The following is a 25,891-nucleotide window of genomic DNA, read 5'->3' as shown; positions in this document are numbered from 1 at the left end:
CAGAGTTCTTGTAAAGAGACTCCATTTCTTCTGTCATAGCACTTATCCTACTATCTCGCTCATCACTTGCTATAGCTTCTCGATAAGTAGTTGGATCTCCTTGACTAATGTTAAGAGCATAATTAACTTCGTCTTAGTCAAACCCAAATCTGTCAGGTTTCTTCTTGTTCTGCTTAGGTTTGTCCAGTGCTATGCATCTCTGGAATACAGGTGGATTGTTGGTTAGAGTTCAAACCCTTTGGGATGTCTGGCGGATTGGAGTGCCTTCAATCTGTCCTGTTTCTTGCTCCACCTGATTCCTAACTGTTGAACGATGCTGATGCTCTTCTTCCTCAAAACCATCAGATTCAGCCTCTTGCTCGATTTGCTCCACCTAAGATTCTTCTTCATTTGAACTGATTAACGGAATCTTTGTTGCTTCAATTTCAGCATCGTTCCTCTTCTCCCCACTGCTCTCGACTTTATTCAGAGGCATGGTTGTCTCATCAAAGACAACATCTTGGCTAACAACCTTTTTCCTGTTGTTGATATCCCAAAGCTTGAAACCCTTCAATCCTTTCTCAAAACCTAAGAATATGCAATGTATAGACTTCGGTTTGAGCTTGGACCTTTCATCACTTGGAATACGTGCATAAGCACTACAGCTGAACACCCTGACTTGGAATACTCCACCGGCTTCTCAAACCATACCTCTTCTGCACTCTTAAAACCGAGAACTGTAGATAGTGATCTGTTAATCAAATAACTTGCATGATTAACAGCCTCTGCCCAAAAACTATCAGGCAATCCTGCATGAAATCGCATGCTCCTTTCTCTCTCCATGAGAGTTCGATTCATCCTATCAGCAGCTCCATTTTGTTGGGGATTCTTCTTTACTGTGAAGTGCCTTATGATGCCTTCTTGCTTGCAGTAATCGGTAAACTCATTACTTGTATATTCACCTCCATTGTCACTTCTCAGATACTTGATCTTTCTTCCAGTTTGATTCTAGGTTTCTAGTTTCCATTCCTTGAACTTTGCAAAAACCTTGGATTTCTGCTTCATGAAATAAACCCAAACCTTCCTAGAAAAATCATTCATGAAAGTAACAAAATACCTGGCTCCACTATTTGATTTAGTTGGTGCAGGGCCTCAAACATCTGAGTGAATTTAGCTGAGTTGCTCCTTGCGTCGGTTATCTCCACTACTACTTGCAAATGATACCTTTCTTTGCTCCCCGAGAACACAGTATTCACAAAAGTCCAATTTGCAAGATGACACGCCTTCTAACATGCCTTGCTTGTGTAATTCTTGCAACCCTTTCTGGCTTAAGTGCCCGAGCCTATGATGCCAGAGTTCAGTCTTGTCTTCTACGCTCTGATTTTCAAAAATAGCTATAGTGGTCCCAATTAATTTATACAGCTTATTGGGTTGTAGGTCACTCTACAATACCACTAGCGACCCTTTTGTTACCCTGAGTCTTCCTTTTTAAGACTTGTACCCATAACTAGCCTCATCTAAAGTACCCAAGGAAATCAAATTCTTGCTTAGTCTAGGCACATATCTAACGTTCCCCAAAGCTCGTATCATCCCATCGAACATTCTAATTCAAACAGTGCCAATTCCTCTTACAGGACAATCGTCCCCCATTAAGACTTCCCCACTGCTGACTTCTTTGTAAGTATCGAACCATTCTCTTACTGCACACGTATGAAAAGTGCAACCGGTATCCAAAATCCAATTTGTGAAAGCCTTGGAGCCTAATGTTACTGAAAAAAGCTCCCCGTCACTCTCGGTGACTGCACTAGCTGAACCTGAGCTTCCTTCCATCTTGGCTTTCTTCTCTTTCCAAATCTTGCATTTCCTCTTCCAATGACCGGCTGAACCACATTCGAAGCAACCTTCCTTCTTTTCCTTTTTCTTTTTGGATTTTGACCTGCCTCTGTTGCCGGTTTTTTTTTTCCTTTGTCTTTTCCCGTCCCCTCTCCTGGCCTTTGGCATAAGGGCCTTGAAAGCTTTTAGTTATATCATGCAGTCAAACATTAGAGTTGTTCGAAAGTGCTTGAAAGACAAAGGTAGAGACCTCAGCAAGATGATCGTCATATCATCATCTTTGTAAGTTTCTTCGACCTTCTAAAGATTAGCTATGCAATTCTGGAACCTGCATACGTGATCTTCAATATCACCTCCTTCAAGTCGAAGCCTGAATAGTTCATCCTTAGAAAAAGTTTATTGGACATGGTTTTGCCCATATAAACATTCTCCAACTTTTCCCATGCTTCCTGGGCAGTCATCATTTTAGTGATGTGTGACCAAACTGATTTTGTGAGATGAATCTCGATGGAACTCTTGGCCTTCTTGAGAACGTTTGTCCATGTTGCTTCTGTCATGTTTTCTGGCTTCTCAAGAGTGCATCATCCAAATCCTACTGTATCAGTATGTTCTTCATCATCCTTTGTCATTCCGTGAAGTCATCCTTGTCGTCAAAGGATTTTAAAGCAGGTTCTAGATCCGCATTCATCTTCCCTTTTGACATCGTAGAACACCTTGAACCTAGCTCTTGATACCAATTATTGAAAAAATGCCTACTAGACCTTGTCCTTTAATGTAACCAACGACAATAGACTAAACTAGCAGATATAAAAACTAAGAAACACACAAGAATTATACTGGCTTGGCAGAATTTTTGCCTACATTCAGTTGTGATTTCTCTAAGAGAGATCACCACTCCTTTGATTAATAATAGAGATTACAGATCTTTTGCAAACCCTGGAACTAATCTCAAAACTCTCGGCTGTCTCTGGCTGTTTTTCTCTCTAAAAATTAAGCCTTGCCACACCCTATTTATAGGCATAGGATCGGCTTACATGTCCCAAGGCTGATTGAATTCCTATTTCTAAGTGGACTTGGAAATTACATTAATCCCTAATAGACTTTTAGAAATCCAAACCTAAATTGAATAAGGAAAACTGAAATTCTTTCCTAATCCCTCTAGGACAAGAATCGGTATAGCTCTAATTTTCCTAAAACAATCCTAAACCAATTAGGACATATTTGACGAGCCAAAATCCTAACAATTTCACGCATAGATGATTGGTGTTTGTTGCAAAAAAAGGAAATCCTTTCGGCCTACCCTTCTTTATCTCCATCAGAAGGTGACAGAGCCTCTGTTCTTTCAAGTGACTTCTACATGATCATTGATTAGATATACAAGCCAGGAGCTTAACAGAGTAGCTTATGAGTTATGATTCACAAGTTTCTTCTATTATTTATGTGGATATTTGCAGGTGATGTAAATATGTAATACACATTATTTCAAAAAATGTGTAATGCAGTATGTGGATATATGCAACTGACGTAAATATGTAAGACACTATGTCGCAGAAACTATGAATGCAGTATGTGGTTATTTGAAACTGATTCACATGTTTCAACTTTTGCTTCACATTTTTCTTGATGTGGATATTTGCACCTGATGTAAATTTGCAATACAGTTTGTAGGAGAAAAACTAAATTCGGAGTAAGATCTTTTCTTGTTTAATTGAACATCTTTGTATTTCCTGATTTCTTTCACTAGATTTTAAAATATACCATAAAAAACACTGCTGCACATAAAAGATAACACATGTGTATACGAAAGGAAGAGCAACTTATACTATATCTACTAGAAAGCATTACAATTATGAATCAAGTAATTATAAGAAAAGATGGTTTGTAACTGGATTAAAGGCAATCGAGTTCAAATGTGGTTCCCAAATCATTTGCATAAGGATTCAGAATCAAGCTTGAATGCATATTCTTCCTTCACTTAATTACTCTAATTGTCAAACTCTACATTCTTGACATTTCAAGTGATATTCATTCTCCCTGATTCAGTTGTTTAATAAGAAAAGGATAACAGCTGCATTATTTTCAATAAGAAATTCAACTCATAATGGACTACACAATCAGATATCGCATTGAATTGTAACAATCCATAACAACTAGACATCAAATGAACACAGAAACATCTACTCATTCTCCTAACAAGGAGCAAGTTCCTTGGTGTAGAATAAATATATCATGAAACTGTTCGAGATATCAACATTTTCCCAAGAATTCAACGGAGTAGCAGAATTGAAAGTGAACAAGTTCCCTGTCTAAGGCCAAATTGTTGGGTGCTACGTATCTGACACTAAAGTAGTTCATAAAAGTGGTAGCTTATGATTCACATGTTAGTATAATCTTTTCTGGTTTGGATAAATATCTTCATATGGAAAAATACCTACTTCTATTCCTGATTTCTTTCACTAATTTTTTAAATATACCATCAACATACAAATGGAAGAGAAAGTCATACTAAATCCACTAGAAGGCATTAGAATTCTGAATCAAGTGATGATAGAGGAGATTGAGTTCACATGAGAATCCCAAATCATTTGCACAAGGATTCAGAATCAAGCTCAAATACATATTCTTCCTTCACTTGGCTCTGACACTTCACTCTTGACATTTCATGGGATACTTATCCAATAAATATGTTTGGGGGTTCTTTTTCCATTAGAATTGCATCTTATTCACCCTTGCAGATGAAAAACTAAACTGCACTAATTATGTATTCCGTTGGCAAGTGGCCTTTTACCACAGTGATGGAAAGCTGTTGAGCCCTTGCATTACGGCGTGCGTTCAAACCCCGTCACTCCTAACCTAACATCTAATCTAACCAAATCTATCGTTTGACAAGGAAAAAATAATTATGTATTCCGTTGGATTCTACAAAGTATTATTACAACTCCCAATCCATAATCAACTGCACATGCAGACAGAAATATTTATCAGTTGCATTAACTAAAAAGCAAGTTCCTTGGTGTCGTCGACTACAATTAAAACTTTCCTAGCCAGATTTCAAGCTGTTCATCCCTTTTAACTGGAAGGCAAAATTGCTGGAAGCATTTAAAGCTTGGGAAAATCTTAAGGATACATATTTCGCTTTGTTATTGGATTACCAAGCATATTCTCAGATGATGACTTCAGCTACACAGAAGACATTACCTATAAAATTGACACAATGGTATCGATAACAATGCAAATCGAAAAAAATTCCAAACATGAAATCAACCTAATTCAGAGTAAATTCCAGACATAATGAATAGCCAACAAAGCAAACTTCAATAAATTTTCTTTCATTTCCTACACTTTTTCAGAAACCAAACAGTAAACTAAATCAATTCACAAGATAAAATGCATCCCCAGATTTCCACCAAAACCTAAATTAAACAAAATTCCCAACCAAAAATATCCGCTTCGCTCCACAACGAGAAATGAACCTGACTCGATAATGGCGTCGTAGCAGGGCGAGATCTAGTGGTCGTCCTCCTCCTTCTTCTTGGGCTTGCGGTAGTTCTCCTCGATGTGCTTGGCGATCAGAAGGCCGGTTGTGGAGAGCTTCTGGACATTCGGAACGTCGTAGTTTTGGGCAACGTAGACGCCGAACACTGTGCCCATTAGAAACGAGAAGCTGCTTCTGATTATCCCCATTGCTTCCCTAAAGTGCTTTTGCGTTTGCGCCTTGGGAAGACTGAAAAATTACACCGAATTAGGGTTTGGGTTTTCGGGTTTGCGTTTGGGATTTTCGGATTTGAATCGCGGTATTGTGTGCGAATTGAATTGAATTAACTTTATACGGGTCGGATTCTTGCTCATCACTCTTTCTTGGGAAACGGGTCAAAGACTCACAGCTCCTCCTTTTCTTCCTCCTCAAGACAAAAATCATATTGTCACGCAAGACTACTCTTTTCTAATGGTTTATGTTGCTTTTATCTGCTCTCATAAATCGGATAATTAGAATTAAAATTTGGGTTGATTACATTTTGCATCCACATAAAATTGAACACAAAATTGCGAGTGTAAAATAAAATTTACCCTTAAAATTAACAATTTTAATCAAGGGTTTGATGAAAAGATTGGGTTCGAATTGAAGTTTACAATTTTTTGAAAATTGATAGGAAATTTTAGGGTGCAAAATATAAGTTATCCTCAAAATTAACAATTTTAATCAAAATAGGGTTTAACGAAGGGATTGAGTTCAGATTGAAGTACAATTATTAGGAAATTGACACGAAAACCATAATAAAGAAGTCACTGATAAGTGCATTATTTTTTATTATTTCATATCATTTATCCCTATGTTTTGTTAACGAATTGGTCTTAAAAGAACCTTATTACTTTCCTTTTCTCAGTTTCAGCTAATCTGCGCACGCAAGACGTTTTTTGTGATAATTCGACTTTCCGGAGGAGTTTTGACACATCCCGACCCGGAATGTCCACTAAGACTCCGAATCAAGCTGTGCTAGCCGACACCTGGAATGTGACGAAGCCATAAAGTGTGATGATGTGGAAAATTGTGAATAAATTTAAACCTAAGAGTGCCTAAATACCAGATTGCACTGGTAAGCAGGAATGAACCCACTTCACACGTGACGTTAGAGCATAAGCAAGTACAGAAAAGTGATATAAGAATCGTACCCTCGAAATAGTCTCCGATACTAAGAATCACCACAAGTCTTTGGTGATAATAAAACTCAGCTAATAATACCTGGAGGATGAAGACAAGACAAGGGTGAGTGGCCCTGTAAGTAAAATACTAATAGAAAACATATAAAACATCTAATCCCTCGCTACAACACCTGTATAATTTATAGAGAAATCATAATGTACCACTACACAGCATCTTATTAATAATATCAAATAATCATGCGATTAATAACTCATACTAGCATGCAAGTCGGAGTCACCTAGGGTGACTTGTATTACTTATCCATAACTCATCACATATAATAGTTCCTCCCATATTTCATCACCTAGGCTAGCTCATCACGTATTCATTACATATACTAGCATGTAAGTCGGAGTCATCTCTAGTGACCTATACGACATATTCATGTCTCATCACATATCTCATCAATCATGGCTAGCATGTAAGTCGGAGTCACCTCTAGTGACCTATACGACATATTCATATCTCATCAATCATGGCTAGCATATAAGTCGGAGTCACCTCTAGTGACCTATATGAAGGGAAGATTTTGTGAAAACATGTTCATTTGAGCAACATCTATTAGCATGCAATTAACAATTAAAGGCGGAATCATGCTTGCATGCACTCAAAAACAAAACATTACCCATAAAATTCAAAGCCTAGTAGATTGGTGAACCAATACTCAACTCAAAACAAAGTGAGTTGAAATTTATACCTTTGTAGATTCCTCTTTGCATAAGCAAAGGCTAATCACCCAAAGAGAGGGCCTTCATTCCTTGCTTCTTAAATCTATGGATTTGGATGGAAGAATAGGTCTCTCCAAGTTCCCAAAATAGAGAACCTCTAAGTATCTTCACCAAGGTTAGATTGGAGAAGAAATGAGTGACCTTGGAGGAGTAGTATTGCTAGCTAATCCCTCCAAGGGGGGCGGCCTCTTTAGAGAGAAAGGGAGAGACATGTTCTCTCCAATTTTCTCCAAAAGAAACCCTTAATGAATTTAGGCTATAAAGTCCTTTATATAGTCCCTTCAAATAAGTGACCTAAAGAACCAAAAAGCCATTCTCTCTAACATGGCCGGCCATAAGGGTTTTATTGGGCTTTTGGGCCTTTGTGAATTAAGTTGTCATACAACTTAAGTCAATGGGCTTGACGTTCGAAGTCCATTGGGCCTTGAGGCCCAAATCTAACCCTTGGTCTTTTAACGAACTTTATTCGTTTGATTAATTAACATATTAATTAATCTTTGCCATAAATTATTAAATAATTAAACCATTTAATTATTCTTACTCATCTCCATTGTTTCTTCAATCTCCACCTTACACGGTGTACGATCCATTAGGTTCCTTTTAGCGAGGCAGTGGGCGATTAAAACCATTTCAAATCGATTGTGAATTGAAATTTACTTTCAATTCTCCCTTTAGTGATTATACACGTTTAGGGCTTCCACAAACCATGAGTGACACCTAGCAGCATATCATGGTTACCCAAGCTAATCAGAAGAGGTGGAGAACCTATTCAGTTTAGGATTACAAATGCAATACGGTCTTTCTCTAATACAATTCTCTTGACCACATTGTTTGGTTTGATAGTTTATTCATGTCTACTATCCAATGTGATTCGTGTGCTTATATGATTACCTTGAATGTGATTTGGAACGCTGATCGGATCATATTTATATATATTTTTACTTCGAATTCACTCGTCTTTTCTTAGTTAGTTCCTTATATTTTTGAGCTATTTACGTTATTTTTGTGTTTATAAGATTTGTTATGTTTTGTAGAAAGAATAAAGAAAAGAAAAGAAAACGTGAAAAACAACAGGAAAACAAAAGAAGAATAAAATAAAAGAAGAAAAAGGCAGAAAGGGGGGTGAAAGGAATCCAAGAGAATTGAGGATGGGAAGGAGCTGCCCTTTTGCAGCTGGCAACCTTGACTGACGGGAAGGTTAGGCGTGAAAGAAAAGAGAATAAAAAATTACGAGGGGGATAGAAAGGAGAGGGACACGAAATAGAAAAAAAAATAAGGTTGGCGTGATTGGTGGGGGGCAGCCCTGCTGCCAGAAGCAGAAAAGGATATAAAAAATAAAGAAACAGAAGAAACGTGAAGAAGGAGAGCAGCACGGACAGGGGGGAGCTGCCCTTTGGGCAGCTTGACAAGATATCACGGGACAGGGAAGAGATCAGGAGAAGAAGAAAACGCTGCCTTGGCAGCGTGAGAGAGAGGACAGAGAAGAGGACTGACGCAGAGAGGATGTCAGGCGGAAAAATAAAAAAAGGCAGAACAGAAGAAGGACAGGGAGGACGGGGCAGCAGAACCGAAGGGGGAAAGGAGGAGAGACGGAAAGAAGAAAATAAAAAGAGAAAGGCTGCTTTGTGCAGGAGGTCAGACGGGAGAGCAGGGAGTGAGGGCAGAAGCACAGAAACGCAGCAGATCTTATTCTCTCGGTTAAATCTTTCCAACTTATGATTAATTTTTGGTTTAATTTTAGAATAATGTGTAGCTAAATTTATTTTGGCTAGAGGTTAATTCAAAGCCATGGATATATTTGTAATATGAATTGATTACCTTCGGTTGTGATTTCATAAGTTGTGATTTCAATTTACTTATCCGTTCGTATAAAAACTGATTTGTGTATGTTGGTTGAGAGTGCACGCTTAATTTACATGCATGAATTTGATGCTAGAATATAAGTGAATTTCACCTAATCGTTATGAACTTATTTTCACAAGTAGTAAAGGTTGCTAGTCACAATCACGTTAAGTAAATTCTTGGCAAGAGTATCATGCTTTTCATAGTTACGAATGCCTCGTCAATGCTTATAGTTTTCACAAAGTTTAATGATCTTTGATTGTATCTCTATTGTGCTTTTCACGTAGGGGACTTTTGAAGAATGTTTTGAATTGTTGTATGCGTTTTCCCGTCCAATTCAATAACTTAAGGAAAACTTGAAGATTAAAAAAGTGCTGTTCACGGTTAATCTGGAGTATTGAGATTCACAATTTATTGAAAGAACAACTGAAAATCAATTTAGGTTGCATATGTGTCATGTGTGGAGAAGAACCCTCTAGCTAATCCGTCATTTATCATTTTACCTTAATTTTATGTTTTTGTCAATTCTGTAATTTAATTAAGTTTAATTTACTTTTCATCAAAACCAAACACCCATCCATTATTAAATTATATTATTTATTTAGTTTTCTTTATTGTTAGTCTTTTAATTTAATTTCCGTCCATTTCAGTTCCTAGTGTTTAATTTAATTGTTTTCATTATTTTGAGTCATTTTAAGTGTGTTTCGAGTTATTAGAGTTTTTAGCCTAATTTTGTGTCCTTGAGTCTTGTTTAATATTTTTAAGTTAATTTAGAATAGATTAGCAATCCCTCCTAATCCCCGGCCTAGAACAATACCCTACTTACATCTATACTACAATTGTCAAAAAGAGGGTTTAATTTTGTGTGTTAACTTATTTTACGCATCAAATTTTGGCGCCGTTGCCGGGGATTAGTAACTTTGCTAATCCTTTTATTTTTGTTTTTGTTTATGTTTATATTGGTGTTTGTGTATTTTACTTTTGATATTTGATTTATTATTCTTTCTTTGATTTTAGGTTCAAATGGAGCCGAGGGAAATTTAAAGGAAAGATGCGTCCGGCTAAAGACGTTAAATCAAGCGCTTCTTGGGAGGCAACCCAAGCATTCAACGAAGGGAGACTTTGGAATCGCTAACCCAATCAGCTTTGCATTCTTCCACCCTTATCTTTGCTGCTTTCATTTTGTTTTGTTTAGTTAGTTGTGTTATTTGGTTGATTTCTGTGAGTTTGTGTTATTTAGTTTAAGTGTGGGGGAAGGTTAACCAAAGTCTCTTTACATTAATTTACATTTAAAAAAAAAAAAAAAAAAAAAAAAAAATTAAAAAAAAAAAAAAAGATAAAATTTAAAATTAATGATAAAAAAAAAAAAATTAAAAAATTTAAAAAAAAAAAAAAGTACAAATATTTTACAATAATGTAAACTAATAGTATTCATTGGTCGGGTGGTGCTTCGGTAGTAGGCGGGGCTTCAGCAGTCGGCGGTGCCGCTCCAGAAGACGAAGGCAGATGCGGTTGGAACAAACCCACAAACCTCCGATGATCAAGTAAAATTTGACCATCGGTGTCCTGCATCTGGTCAATCTTCCTCTTCATGCTGGTGGCATAGCTGTGTGCGAGCTTGTGCAATTCCTTATTCTCATGCTTGAGCCCTTTAATCTCTTGCTTGAGACTCTGTATTTCAGCCACCAAGGATTCAACGTGACGGGTTCGGGCATATAGGCGTTGGGCCATGTTGGATACGGAACCCGCACACTGCACGCTAAGAGCCAGAGACTCCTTGACCGCCAATTCATCAGACCGCCTTGCGAGCAGTCTGTTATCTCTGGGAGTGACAAGGTTTCGGGCCACCACCGCAGCGGTCATGTCATTTTTCATCATCGAATCCCCCACGGTAAGGGGACCGGTAGGGGATATGAAGGATGGCCGCCATATGTTGTCTGGTGAAGGCGGAGCTGCCTCTTCACCAATGTTCAAGTCAAAACGACGATCAGAAGGGCCAGACATTTTTCAGAGGTGGTAAAGAATGAAGAGAGTTGGACTGATCAAGATTAAACAAGTGCAAGAAGGGAGTGTTTACAGGAGGGAGCTCAAGTGTGTTGTGGAACAAGCTTAACGTCTCTATAAAAAGGAAGAAATCAAAGAGGCGCTCCTCAGAGAAGCGTCCTCTCGCAAATCGAAGAGTCGGGGCTCCGTTCTCAAACGTCTGATTCTTTTCTCAAAAGAGGAGTTTCCTTTCTCAAAAGCCGGATTCTTTTCTCAAAAGAGGCGTTTCATTTCTTAAAGGCTGGGCTTGCTCAGAAACCACGAGCCGAACCCCGGATTTCAAAAGATCAATTTGTCCAGACGTGTCGTCACTTGTCACACGCAAATTGCTTTGCGGAAATCTCGGGCAATTTGTCGAAGCACCAATTCAGAAATCGAAGAGGGAAATTCAACAGTCAAAGACACGCTAGCTTTCTCAAAAGCTGGGCTTCAACCCACGGGAAAATCTTCTTTTCCAGATTTATCCGCACGTGTCACATGCTACCTCTACAATCGACGATGCTCAGAGCTCGAAGCGCCGATTACAGATATCAATGAGGAATCAGCTTTGCGGAAATTACGGGCAGCTTTGTCAGAAAGCGCGTAATTTGTATTCTTCACCCATCCACCGGCTGCCGACACTAAGTGAGAGAACAGTTCCGGTTGTGAAGACAAGTCCTATAAGTTTCTACCTTCGCCTTCCACAGCAAAAGCACACTCTCTCAGCACACCCTCTCAACACCTCTTCATCTCCGAAAATGCATTCCCAAAGAATCCTCTCGAGTCACTCTGTGTTCCTCATTCCTTGGGATACTGATAGGAGCATATTTATGTGACTTAGTTGGCTTGTTCTTGTGCATTTATGTCGTGTTTCCTTAGTTATTTTAATGTTTAAAGTCATTTTCATGTGTTTTCAGACTCTAAGTACAAAGTATGCAAGAAGATGCATTTTGGAGGCCTTTGGAGCATGTTTCGGGCTTGGAATGGTTAGCAAATGCATGGGCCAAGTGGATGGACGAATTTGAGAACTAAAGAGGCCAAGAATATGAAGAATTATGGTCCAAAAGATGAAGAAAATAGCCCAAAAATCTGTCACCCCAACTTGCATTCCTTGCCATGCAAACCACATAGAATTCCCTTTGGATTCCATGCCATGCTTGATCACTCTTGTCCCCTACATAATTTTTAATTTCATGCTTCAATTCATTTAATTATTACACTCAATTGCTTGTTACCTCTTGTTCCCTTCACTCATTAGATTTTAGACAACATTTACATCCATTACATGCACCAATTGATGCTCCATCATTCACATTTAGAATCCCATGCCTTGTGTACCACATGTTGCTGCACCTTTGACCCATTTATTGACACATTTTCACCTCCCTTTCCATCTCTATGCAATGTACACAATCATTCATGCTCCCTAGCTTCAAGACCACTCCATTTTACCCTTCACACTTTGCATCATCACTTCATTTTCACCCTTGGACCATTGCACACCACACACACAAATTACCATGCATTTCATCCTTAACCTAACCTGATTTTCTAAGGTTTTTGGGGCCTATAAATACATGTTTACACCCCTTGGCCAAAGGACAATCCCCCATATTCATCATTTTATAACAGAAATTCGTCCATACACACCCTAGGAAGCAAAACACCCCAAAAACACCATTCTAGTGCCTAGAAAACATAACAGCCACTCCACCTTCTTCCACCCTCTTTGCCTAGTTCTCTACCACTCCCCAACCATCAAACACTCTTCCACTCTCACCCTAAACCCTTCCACAAAATTCCCCATCCATTCTACACCATAAATCCACCCAAAAATCTGTCCACAAGCTTCATGCCGCAAGCAAGGGAAATGAGGAATCTTGGATGCACTTGCTACCAAGTTGGAGCATTTTAGGTGTTTTCTTTCCTTTGATTTTAATGTCTAATTTTATGTATCTTTGCTTTGTGAGTATGAGGAACTAAACCCCCCTTAGTTGGGGGGGGTGATTTGAAAACCATGTACATGCTTGCAATATGATTTGATTACATTCAGTTGTTATTTCATAAGTTGCGGATTCAATTCGTTCATCTACTTGATTGATAACTTATTTGTGTATGTTGATTGAGAGTGCACGCTTAGTTTTCATGCATGAATATGATGCTAGATTATGAGGGAGTTTCACCTAATAGTTACAATCTTATAATCACAAGTAGTGAAGGTCGCTTGAAAACGATCGCGTTGAATGAATTCTTGGCACTAGTTTCATGCTCATCATAGTAACGAATGCCTCGTCAACACTTATAGTTCTCATTGTGCTTCATGATTCTTGATTGTATCTTTATTGTGCTCATCACGTAAGGAACCTTTGAGGAATGCTTTGAATTGTTGTATGCGCTTTTCCATCCAATTCATTAACTTAAGGAGAACTTGAAGGTTAATTTAAGCGTATCTAATTAACTTGGGGTGTTGAGTTTCATAATTTATTGAAAGAACAACTGAAAATCATTTTGTTTGCAAGTGTGTCATGTGTGGAGAAGAACCTCCTAACTAGCCTTTTATCCATCCTTTTCATCCAAAAACGTTTTACAATCTGTTTTGTTTTCAAGTTTCTGTTTTGTTTTCAATTTTCGTCCAAAACAAATCCCCCTTTATTTTGAAGTCTTAGATTAGTTAGAAAGTGTTTTGATTTGTGTTTCTAAGTGTTTTTATTCAAGTTTTCATCCAACTTCGTCCAAGTTCTTGTTAGGTTCTCAAAACTGCCCAGAAAGTGGTTTTTAGGTAGTTTTGAGTCATTAGGTTGCTGTTTTGAGTTTTATGTTTGTTTAAGTATTTTAAAGTATAGTTTTGCATTCTTTGAGTCTAGTTTAGTGTTTTAAATTTTATTTTTATGTTTTTAAGTCAGTTTTCAAGTGTTTAGCAATCCCTCCTAATCCCCGGCCTAGAACGATCCCTACTTACATACTTTACTACATTTGATAAAAAGAGGGTTTAATTTTGTGTGTTAACTTATTTTACGCATCAAATTTTGGCGCCGTTGCCGGGGATTAGCAACTTTGCTAATCTCTTGGATTGTTTTCTTTCGAATTATTGTATTTTGTTTAAGTTTCTGTTTAAGTTGCTGATTTGTTTTGTTTTCTTTGTTTTTAGGTACTAGTTTATGACCCGTAGCTCACAACCTGTTCGTGAGCATATCTCCGACTTTGAAGGTGATTTTGAGAGGACTTTGAGAAGGAAAAAGAAATTGCAAGAGTCTAATCCTCCTAGTCCCGAGCCTGAATTAGAAGAGCAAGAAGTTGAGGTTGAAGAGAAGGCCACGACACAAGTGGGTGGAGAAGAGCAAGGTATAGCCATGGACAACCGTACGCTCAAGGAGCTTGCTGCTTCGGGTTTGGATAATGCCGCACCATTGTGTATCCAATATCCCATGGCTGCTCAAGGTAAAACCGAAGAGTTCGAATTAAAGTCAAGTTTGCTCCACCACATTCCAAAGTTCCATGGGCTGTCCATGGAGGATCCGAACAAACATTTGAAAGAATTTGAAGTGGTGTGCTCAAGTATGACTCCGGTTACCGTTGACGGAAGTATTTTAAAGATGAAGGCTTTTCCATTCTCTTTAATGGACAAAGCCAAGGATTGGTTATACGAGTTGGCTCCCGGTACAGTTACATCTTGGGAGAGTATGAAGAGGGCGTTTCTGGAGAAGTTTTTCCCAACTTCTCGCATCATTCTTCTTCGTAAAAAAATAAGTGGAATTCAGCAAAGCCAAGGTGAATCTTTCCCATCTTATTATGAACGATTTAAATCACTTGTTGCTTCTTGTCCACAGCATCAGATGAAGGAGGAGCTACTTCTTCAATACTTTTACGAAGGTCTTTTACCACTTGAACGGCAAATGTTGGATGCTTCCGCGGGAGGAGCTCTAGTGGATAAGACACCTAGGGATGCCAAAACCCTCATTGCGAATCGAGCACTCAATGCACAACAATATGAAGGTGTTGGGCAAAGAGACACCCCACGGCCACATCATGTCAATGAGGTAAGTTCTATTTCTGAGTTACAATCCCAAATGGCTAACCTTACGTCTATGTTATCGCAGTTGGTTGAAGGCCCCAAAACGCAAGGAACTACAATCTGTGGTGTATGCTCAATTCAAGGACACCAATCTGATCAATGCCCTCAATTAATTGAGAATGGAGGATGGGAATCTGCCAATGCTGTGGGTTATGGGAATCAAAACCAACCAAGGAATGATCCTTTCTCCAATACATACAACCCGGGATGGCGTGACCACCCCAATTTCAGATGGAGAGATGCACCACAATATGGCCAACAAAGTGGATTCCGACAACCCCCGGGTTTCTTTCCAAGGCCAATGGAACCACAACCACCTCCTCAGGCACAATCTTCCCAAACTAACCCAGGTACGTCTATGAATGATGATAAAACATATCAGTTACTAACCACCATGGCGCAGGGAATGCAGAACCAAGCAAAGGAGGTTAATGAGCTGAAGAAGCAAATGGGCCAAATGGCCGAATTTTTGGGGCAATTCCGTGAAAATGGTAAGTTACCAAGCACTACGGTGGTCAATCCAAAGGGTGGCTTCGAATCTGCAAAGGCTATCACATTACGAAGTGGAAAAGAGGTGAGAAACAAGGAAGATGAGAAGATACAACTCGAAGAAGATGAGAACACCTACCCCACGGCAAGGGTACCATCACCCATGCCGCAGCCATCTAAGACATCCCATCCGTCCACCTCAGGTAAGAATGTTCCAAATGTTGTGATTTCGAATACTAATCTGCCCAATGTCCCCTTTCCTAGCAGATTTTTGCAATCAAAGAACGAAGAGGAGGAAAAAGATGTTCTAGAGACATTTAGAAAGGTGCATGTCAACATTCCCCTCCTTGATGCCATAAAGCAAATCCCGAAGTATGCCAAGTGTTTAAAGAAGCTTTGTACAACAAAGAAACGTGTCCGGGAGAAAGAAGTGGTACATGTAAGTGAGAATGTCTCCGCCATCTTGCAACATAAACTACCCCCCAAATGCAAAGACCCGGGAAGTTTTACAATTCCATGTGTCATTGGTAATACCCGTTTCAAATCTGCCATGCTAGATTTAGGAGCATCTATTAATGTTATGCCATATTCTGTGTATGCATCTATGAATCTAGGAGCACTTAAACATGATGGTGTAATCATACAATTGGCCGATAGATCTAACGCTTATCCAAAGGGAGTTTTGGAAGACGTTTTAGTGCAGGTTGATCATTTAGTCTTCCCAGCGGATTTCTATGTCCTCGAAATGGATGAATCGGACCATGCCCCTTCATTGCCCATCCTCCTTGGAAGGCCATTCATGAAAACGGCTCAAACGAAGATTGACGTGGCGAAAGGATTAGTCACTATGGCATTTGGTGGTGACATGATTAGTTTTAAAATTTCTGAATCCATTGAGACTCCTAATATTGTTCATTCTTGTTGTGCCATTGGTAAAATTGAAAAGATAAGACCGGACCATTCAGCACCAAGCACGAAGGATGCATCAAGAACCATGCAAGACGAGGGAATTGGAGTGGAGTACAAGGACCATACGGCCACTGCCGTCAAAATGCTCAAAGTGGCCGAAAGCACCATGGGGAAGAATGTTCACATTGCTGCCACTTCATCACATCACATAGGTAAGCCACCTAATCCAAATCCAATGCCATTTAAAGTTGATAGGTGGTTCCCTTCTTTGGTGCAGGTACCTAAGCAAATCCCCGATGGTGGGCGTATGAACATGAACCTTAGACAACACAACATCAACAAACATCACTATCCATTTCCGTTCAAGGATGTAATCTACGAGAACTTTGTGGAGCATGTTGTGGAGGATATCCCACTGCATGCCGTGGGTTCCAAAGAGAAGTGAAGGTGTTCATCGTCCGGCTGGAAGACGTTAAAGCAAGCGCTTTAAGGGAGGCAACCCATTTATTCTGCTTGATTGTCAATTTTATTACTTGTTTAATTATTTTTGGTTATGATTTTCTATTTTGAAATATTAACAAATATGCAAGGGATTTTTGACATTAAACTTCATGAAATGAACAGGAATCTGGGAAATAAAGAAACATAACATAATACAAGAGGAAGAGCCTTCACAAAGGTTGATTGGGAGAGGTCGCAGTAGTCGGCGGAGTTGCAGTAGTCGGCGGAGTCTCAGTAGTCGGTGGGGCCACGGAAGGAGGAGGTATCAGAGGTTGATCAGTTGGAGCTTCACTACGCGGTGCCGCCCCAGAAGACGAAGGCAGATGCGGTTGGAACAAACCCACAAACCTCCGGTGATCAAGTAAAATCTGACCATCATTTTCCTGCAGTTGGTCAATTTTCCTCTTCATGTTTGTGGCATAACTGTGTGCAAGCTTATGCAATTGTTTATTTTCATGCTTGAGTCCTCTAATCTCCTCTTTGAGACTCTGTATTTCAGCCACCAACGATTCAACATGACGGGTTCGAGCAAATAGGCGTTGGGCCATGTTGGACACAGAACCCGCACACTGCACACTGAGAGCCAGAGACTCCTTAACCGCCAATTCATCGGACCGTCTAGCGAGCAGTCTGTTATCTCTGGGAGTCACAAGGTTTCGGGCCACCACCGCAGCGGTCATGTCATTTTTTATCACCGAATCCCCCACGGTAAGAGGACCGGTAGGGGATATGAAGGTTGGCCGCCATATGTTGTCTGGTGAAGGCGGAGCTGCCTCTTCACCACGGTTCAAGTCAAAACGGCGATCGGAAGGGCCAGACATTTTCTGAAAGTGTTGAGAAAGAAGAGATCAGACAGATTAAGATTTCGGAAGTGCAAGAAGGGAGTGTTTACAAGAGGGAGCTCAAGTGTGTTGTGGAACAAAATTAACGCCTCTATAAAAAGAAGAATTCAAAGAGGCGCTCCTCAGAAATTGAAGAGGCGTCCTCTCGCAAATCGAAGAGTCGGGCACCTTTCTCAAAAGCCGGATTCTTTTCTCAAAAGAGGCGTTCATTTCTTAAAAGTTGGGCTTGCTCAGAAACCACGAGCCGAACCCCGGATTTCGCAAGATCAATTCGTCCAGACGTGTTGTCACCCGTCACACGCAAACTCAGCTCTGCGAAAATCACGGGCAGTCTGTCGAAGTGCCGATTCCAACCATCTGTCTCTCTCAGCCTAGTCAGCATTTGTCACATGCAACTGGCAGCTTTGCGGAAATTACGGGCAGCTTTGTCAGAAAGCGCGTAATTTGTATTCTTCACCCATCCACCGGCTGCCGACACTAAGTGAGAGAACAGTTCCGGTTGTGAAGACAAGTCCTATAAGTTTCTACCTTCGCCTTCCACAGCAAAAGCACACTCTCTCAGCACACCCTCTCAACACCTCTTCATCTCCGAAAATGCATTCCCAAAGAATCCTCTCGAGTCACTCTGTGTTCCTCATTCCTTGGGATACTCCTGCGAACAACCCATTCAAAGCAAAAGTATTTCATATCATAAAGGTTGAAAGCAAGAGTATCTCATATCATGCTTTCTCCATGTCCTTCTCCTTGTCTTTGTTTTCCGACAAGGAGAAAGAGAGCAATCAGCCAGCATTTGGTATCAATCTTCCGATCTGGAGTCAACTGCCTGGAACCCCTTCCTGATTGCTTACCTAGCCTTGCTCTCGAGTACTCATCTTCATCATTTTATGCTTTCTCTTCGTCTACCACATCTGCCTGGGGGACAGTAAGGGAAGTGAAAATGATACCTCGAAGCATGTGGAGACAATTCAGCTAGGGACAAGGAGAAAGAAAGCAAGAGGTGGGCACTTGGAAAGATTGAAGAAAGAAATAAGGACCAACACCTTTCCCTCGTGCCTGCCCGTTGTGCAGAAGAAACAAGCAGAGAAGAATGCAGCTTGCACAATCATCCCAGCGGAAGGAGTCCGAACTGAGGAACTAGAGAAGCTGCCACATCTGCTTGGAGAACAAATAAGGAACTGCAACATAACCAAAGAGCAAAGCTTCGCCGTACAATATCATAAAATCATCACTTGCAAGTGAAAAGCTAAGTGTCACCCTGTTCAAGAGGAAAGCAGTGGAAAGTCAACAAGCACGACCAATTATTACTTATTAGTTTTATTCATTATCTTTTATCGTAATTTTCAATTTTTCGTTTGCAATTTTTTTTTAATTAATTTTCTTGCGTTACTTAACTGAATTATTTCTTTTCTTTGCAGGAACTTTTGGTTATTTCCACCCTTGAAGTTGATTGCAGAATTTTAGCTTGGGGGTCATCGCTTGATTTTACTGCAAATTAGGGAAGTTTTCAGTCCAATTGCGTTATTTTGTTTCTTATTATTTTTTTTATTTTATTTTATTTTTTTTTATTTGCATTATAGTGTTTTCTGACATTGGGGACAATGTCAAGTTTAAGTGTGGGGGTAGAAATCTCCAGAATTTCATTTGTCTCTGTGTTGTTGTTTTTTGTGTTCTTAATTAGTTTTGTTTTCTTTTAAAAAAAATATTTAAATTAAAAAAATTTCGGAAAATTTAAAAATCCAAAAATATTGTCTTGTTTCCCTTATTGTTTTGAATTAGATTTTTGTTAGTTTCCCGACCCAATGATATAATTAGATCAAATTTGAATCACGATTATCAAGAACTTAGTTAACATGTGTTTTATGAAATTCCTAATTCTCTTGTTAGTTTTGTACATGTTTGACCATCTTTGAAAAACCAAATGCACATAGCCTTGTTAATGTGAAACTAAAGTATGACTTAAAGCTTCATATGTGAATTTAGTGACCATATACATCCTATGTGAGTTTTTGAGCCGATTGAAAGTGTGTGCATTTTTCATACACTCTTATTCTTTCATGTGTGATGAACTTATGTGAGATACATCTCTAGAACTTGCGTAACGATCTTTCGAAATGTTTGTCATTGATTGCATGAACTTGGAAATGATAGAGGCATTAGGTTTACCACTATGGCCCAAATAACCATGTTTCCCAAAGAAAAATGATATCATTAGTTTGCCAATTTGAGCCGTGTTTGTTGAGCCTTTTATTTCTTATCACCAGATATGTCTACCCTTATACCTGAAACATTTTTCCTTACCCTTTCCAAGCGAGCAATGCGAGATTGTTTTATGAGAAACGTTTGTGAAATACTGTGAAGATGTTTGGCAAAAGAATAAGTGTGGGGGTATTTCATGTTTGTGAATTAAAAAAAAAAAAAAAAAAAAAAAAAAAAAAGAAAAAGAAAAGAAAAAGAAAAGAGAAAGATTGTATAAAAAGAAAATAAAAAGTTTTTAAAGTTTCAGTTTAAGGGTGTGATTGGAGGTGCTAGAAGAATTGCTGGAGAGCTTGAGTTCTTATAAATCTAAAGAAAAGAATCGCTTTCAATGTAGATTGGAACTTGTGTTTTCCTATTCTTTCGTTTCAATAACCCTATCCCTAAACCTCATTACATCCAATAAAAGTCCTCTTGATTTAAGTTTTGCAATTATGATTGTGGAGATGAGATCTTTATGCAAGCTTATGGTAGAAATTTCACATTTGATTCTTTGAGCGAAACACATTAAAACTAAACACATGTGTGATTGAGTGAATATTCAGTGAGAAGGTCGCTAGTTTGCATATGATGATTTTAAAAATAAAAACTTGAAATTGCATTAGCATGGCTATCTCACACACTACACTTCAAGGATGATTCAAAGATTACTGCTAATATTTGAATAAGGAAGATGAACTTGGATTAGTTTGTTGGTGTTAGCTATGGTTCTTGATGATTTGTTTTCTCGAATGAAATTCTATGAAGGTCACATAGGGGGAAACTAATGTTTTTCATGTTAGTTTTTTCTCATGTTTTCTTTGTTTTGCTCGAGGACTAGCAAAAGCTAAGTGTGGGGGAATTTGATAGGAGCATATTTATGTGACTTAGTTGGCTTGTTCTTGTGCATTTATGTCGTGTTTCCTTAGTTATTTTAATGTTTAAAGTCATTTTCATGTGTTTTCAGACTCTAAGTACAAAGTATGCAAGAAGATGCATTTTGGAGGCCTTTGGAGCATGTTTCGGGCTTGGAATGGTTAGCAAATGCATGGGCCAAGTGGATGGACGAATTTGAGAACTAAAGAGGCCAAGAATATGAAGAATTATGGTCCAAAAGATGAAGAAAATAGCCCAAAAATCTGTCACCCCAACTTGCATTCCTTGCCATGCAAACCACATAGAATTCCCTTTGGATTCCATGCCATGCTTGATCACTCTTGTCCCCTACATAATTTTTAATTTCATGCTTCAATTCATTTAATTATTACACTCAATTGCTTGTTACCTCTTGTTCCCTTCACTCATTAGATTTTAGACAACATTTACATCCATTACATGCACCAATTGATGCTCCATCATTCACATTTAGAATCCCATGCCTTGTGTACCACATGTTGCTGCACCTTTGACCCATTTATTGACACATTTTCACCTCCCTTTCCATCTCTATGCAATGTACACAATCATTCATGCTCCCTAGCTTCAAGACCACTCCATTTTACCCTTCACACTTTGCATCATCACTTCATTTTCACCCTTGGACCATTGCACACCACACACACAAATTACCATGCATTTCATCCTTAACCTAACCTGATTTTCTAAGGTTTTTGGGGCCTATAAATACATGTTTACACCCCTTGGCCAAAGGACAATCCCCCATATTCATCATTTTATAACAGAAATTCGTCCATACACACCCTAGGAAGCAAAACACCCCAAAAACACCATTCTAGTGCCTAGAAAACATAACAGCCACTCCACCTTCTTCCACCCTCTTTGCCTAGTTCTCTACCACTCCCCAACCATCAAACACTCTTCCACTCTCACCCTAAACCCTTCCACAAAATTCCCCATCCATTCTACACCATAAATCCACCCAAAAATCTGTCCACAAGCTTCATGCCGCAAGCAAGGGAAATGAGGAATCTTGGATGCACTTGCTACCAAGTTGGAGCATTTTAGGTGTTTTCTTTCCTTTGATTTTAATGTCTAATTTTATGTATCTTTGCTTTGTGAGTATGAGGAACTAAACCCCCCTTAGTTGGGGGGGGGTGATTTGAAAACCATGTACATGCTTGCAATATGATTTGATTACATTCAGTTGTTATTTCATAAGTTGCGGATTCAATTCGTTCATCTACTTGATTGATAACTTATTTGTGTATGTTGATTGAGAGTGCACGCTTAGTTTTCATGCATGAATATGATGCTAGATTATGAGGGAGTTTCACCTAATAGTTACAATCTTATAATCACAAGTAGTGAAGGTCGCTTGAAAACGATCGCGTTGAATGAATTCTTGGCACTAGTTTCATGCTCATCATAGTAACGAATGCCTCGTCAACACTTATAGTTCTCATTGTGCTTCATGATTCTTGATTGTATCTTTATTGTGCTCATCACGTAAGGAACCTTTGAGGAATGCTTTGAATTGTTGTATGCGCTTTTCCATCCAATTCATTAACTTAAGGAGAACTTGAAGGTTAATTTAAGCGTATCTAATTAACTTGGGGTGTTGAGTTTCATAATTTATTGAAAGAACAACTGAAAATCATTTTGTTTGCAAGTGTGTCATGTGTGGAGAAGAACCTCCTAACTAGCCTTTTATCCATCCTTTTCATCCAAAAACGTTTTACAATCTGTTTTGTTTTCAAGTTTCTGTTTTGTTTTCAATTTTCGTCCAAAACAAATCCCCCTTTATTTTGAAGTCTTAGATTAGTTAGAAAGTGTTTTGATTTGTGTTTCTAAGTGTTTTTATTCAAGTTTTCATCCAACTTCGTCCAAGTTCTTGTTAGGTTCTCAAAACTGCCCAGAAAGTGGTTTTTAGGTAGTTTTGAGTCATTAGGTTGCTGTTTTGAGTTTTATGTTTGTTTAAGTATTTTAAAGTATAGTTTTGCATTCTTTGAGTCTAGTTTAGTGTTTTAAATTTTATTTTTATGTTTTTAAGTCAGTTTTCAAGTGTTTAGCAATCCCTCCTAATCCCCGGCCTAGAACGATCCCTACTTACATACTTTACTACATTTGATAAAAAGAGGGTTTAATTTTGTGTGTTAACTTATTTTACGCATCAGATACTCCTGCGAATAACCCATTCAAAGCAAAAGTATTTCATATCATAAAGGTTGAAAGCAAGAGTATCTCATATCATGCTTTCTCCATGTCCTTCTCCTTGTCTTTGTTTTCCGACAAGGAGAAAGAGAGCAATCAGCCAGCATTTGGTATCAATCTTCCAATCTGGAGCCAACTGCCTGGAACCCCTTCCTGATTGCTTACCTAGCCTTGCTCTCGAGTACTCATCTTCATCATTTTATGCTTTCTCTTCGTCTACCACATCTGCCTGGGGGACAGTAAGGGAAGTGAAAATGATACCTCGAAGCATGTGGAGACAATTCAGCTAGGGACAAGGAGAAAGAAAGCAAGAGGTGGGCACTTGGAAAGATTGAAGAAAGAAATAAGGACCAACACCTTTCCCTCGTGCCTGCCCGTTGTGCAGAAGAAACAAGCAGAGAAGAATGCAGCTTGCACAATCATCCCAGCGGAAGGAGTCCGAACTGAGGAACTAGAGAAGCTGCCACATCTGCTTGGAGAACAAATAAGGAACTGCAACATTCCCAAAGAGCAAAGCTCCGCCGTACAATATCATCAAATAGTAAAAAGCTAAGTGTCACCCTGTTCAAGAGGAAAGCTGTGGAAAGTCAACAAGCACGACCAATGATTACTTATTAGTTTTATTCATTATCTTTTATCGTAATTTTCAATTTTTTTGTTTGCAATTTTTTTTTTTTTTTTTTAATTAATTTTCTTGCGTACTTAACTGAATTATTTCTTTTCTTTGCAGGAACTTTTGGTTATTTCCACCCTTGAAGTTGATTGCAGAATTTTATCTTGGGGGTCATCGCTTGATTTTACTGCAAACTAGGGAAGTTTTCAGTCCAATTGCTTTATTTTGTTTCTTATTATTTATTTATTTTATTTTATTTTTATTTTGCGTTATAGTGTTTTCTGACATTGGGGACAATGTCAAGTTTAAGTGTGGGGGTAGAAATCTCTAGAATTTCATTTGTTTCTGTGTTGTTTTTTTTTTTTTTTTTTTTTTTGTTTTCTTTAAAAATAAAAAATAAAAATAAAAAAAAATCGGAAAATTTAAAAATCCAAAAATATTGTCTTATTTCCCTTATTGTTTTGAATTAGATTTTTGTTAGTTTCCCGACCCAATGATATAATTGGATCAAATTCGAATCATGATCATCAAGAACTTAGTTAACATGTGTTTGGTGAAATTCCTAATTCTCTTGTTAGTTTTGTACATGTTTGACCATCTTTGAAAAACCAAATGCACATAGCCTTGTTAATGTGAAACTAAAGCATGACTTAAAGCTTCATATGTGAATTTAGTGACCATATACATCCTATGTGAGTTTTTGAGCCGATTGAAAGTGTGTGCATTTTTCATACACTCCTATTCTTTCATGTGTGATGAACTTATGTGAGATACATCTCTAGAACTTGCGTAACGATCTTTCAAAATGTTTGTCATTGATTACATGAACTTGGAAATGATAGAGGCATTAGGTTTACCACCATGGCCCAAATAACCATGTTCCCCAAATAAAAATGATATCATTAGATTGCCAATTTGAGCCGTGTTTGTTGAACCTTTTATTTCTTATCACCAGATATGTCTACCCTTATACCTGAAACATTTTTTCCTTACCCTTTCCAAGCAAGCTAGTGAGCAATGTGAGATTGTCTTATGAGAAATGTTTGTGAAGTACTTTGAAGGTGTTTGGCAAAAGAATAACTGTGGGGGTATTTCATGTTTGTATTTAAAAAAAAAAGAAAAAAAAAGAAAAAAAAAAGAAAAAGATTGTATACAAAGAAAATAAAAAGTTTTTCAAGTTTCAGTTTAAGGGTGTGATTGGAGGTATCAGAAGAATCGTTGGAGAGCTTGAGTTCTTATAAATCTAAACAAAAGAATTGCTTGCAATGTAGCTTGTAACTTGTGTTTTCCTATTCTTTCATTTCAATAACCCTCTCCCTAAACCTCATTACGTCCAATAAAAGTCCTCTTGATTTAAGTTTTGCAATTATGATTGTGGAGATGAGATCTTTATGCAAGCTTATGGTAGAAATTTCACATTTGATTCTTTGAGCGAAACACATTAAAACTAAACACATGTGTGATTGAGTGCATATCCCGTGAGAAGGTCGCTAGTTTGCATATGATGATTTTAAAAATAAAAACTTGAAATTGCATTAGCATGGCTATCTCACACACTACACTTCAAGGATGATTTAAAGATTACTGCTAATATTTGAATAAGGAAGATGAACTTGGATTATTTCCTTGATGCTAGCTATGGTTCTTGATGATTTGTTTTCTCGAATGAAATTCTATGAGGGTCACATAGGGGGAAGCTAATGTTTTTCTTGTTACTTCTTGTTCTAGTTTTCTTTGTTTTGCTCGAGGACTAGCAAAAGTTAAGTGTGGGGGTATTTGATCGGATCATATTTATATATATTTTTACTTCGAATTCACTCGTCTTTTCTTAGTTAGTTCCTTATATTTTTGAGCTATTTACGTTATTTTTGTGTTTATAAGATTTGTTATGTTTTGTAGAAAGAATAAAGAAAAGAAAAGAAAACGTGAAAAACAACAGGAAAACAAAAGAAGAATAAAATAAAAGAAGAAAAAGGCAGAAAGGGGGGTGAAAGGAATCCAAGAGAATTGAGGATG

General features: G+C 38.3%; 1 protein-coding gene across 1 annotated transcript; it reads right to left on the bottom strand.

Annotated features, from left to right (window-relative positions):
- Positions 1 to 5,108: 5,108 nt before the first annotated feature.
- Positions 5,109 to 5,713, bottom strand: LOC114825620 (uncharacterized). Its single transcript, XM_029104569.2, has one exon. It carries the CDS (start codon positions 5,494 to 5,496, stop codon positions 5,320 to 5,322), a length of 177 nt encoding a protein of 58 aa, XP_028960402.1. The 5' UTR covers positions 5,497 to 5,713; the 3' UTR covers positions 5,109 to 5,319.
- Positions 5,714 to 25,891: the final 20,178 nt, after the last annotated feature.

The sequence above is a fragment of the Malus domestica genome, chromosome 06 (assembly GCF_042453785.1).
Source record: "Malus domestica chromosome 06, GDT2T_hap1".
NCBI lineage: Eukaryota > Viridiplantae > Streptophyta > Magnoliopsida > Rosales > Rosaceae > Malus > Malus domestica.
This window is presented reverse-complemented; position numbering and strand designations above follow the sequence as displayed.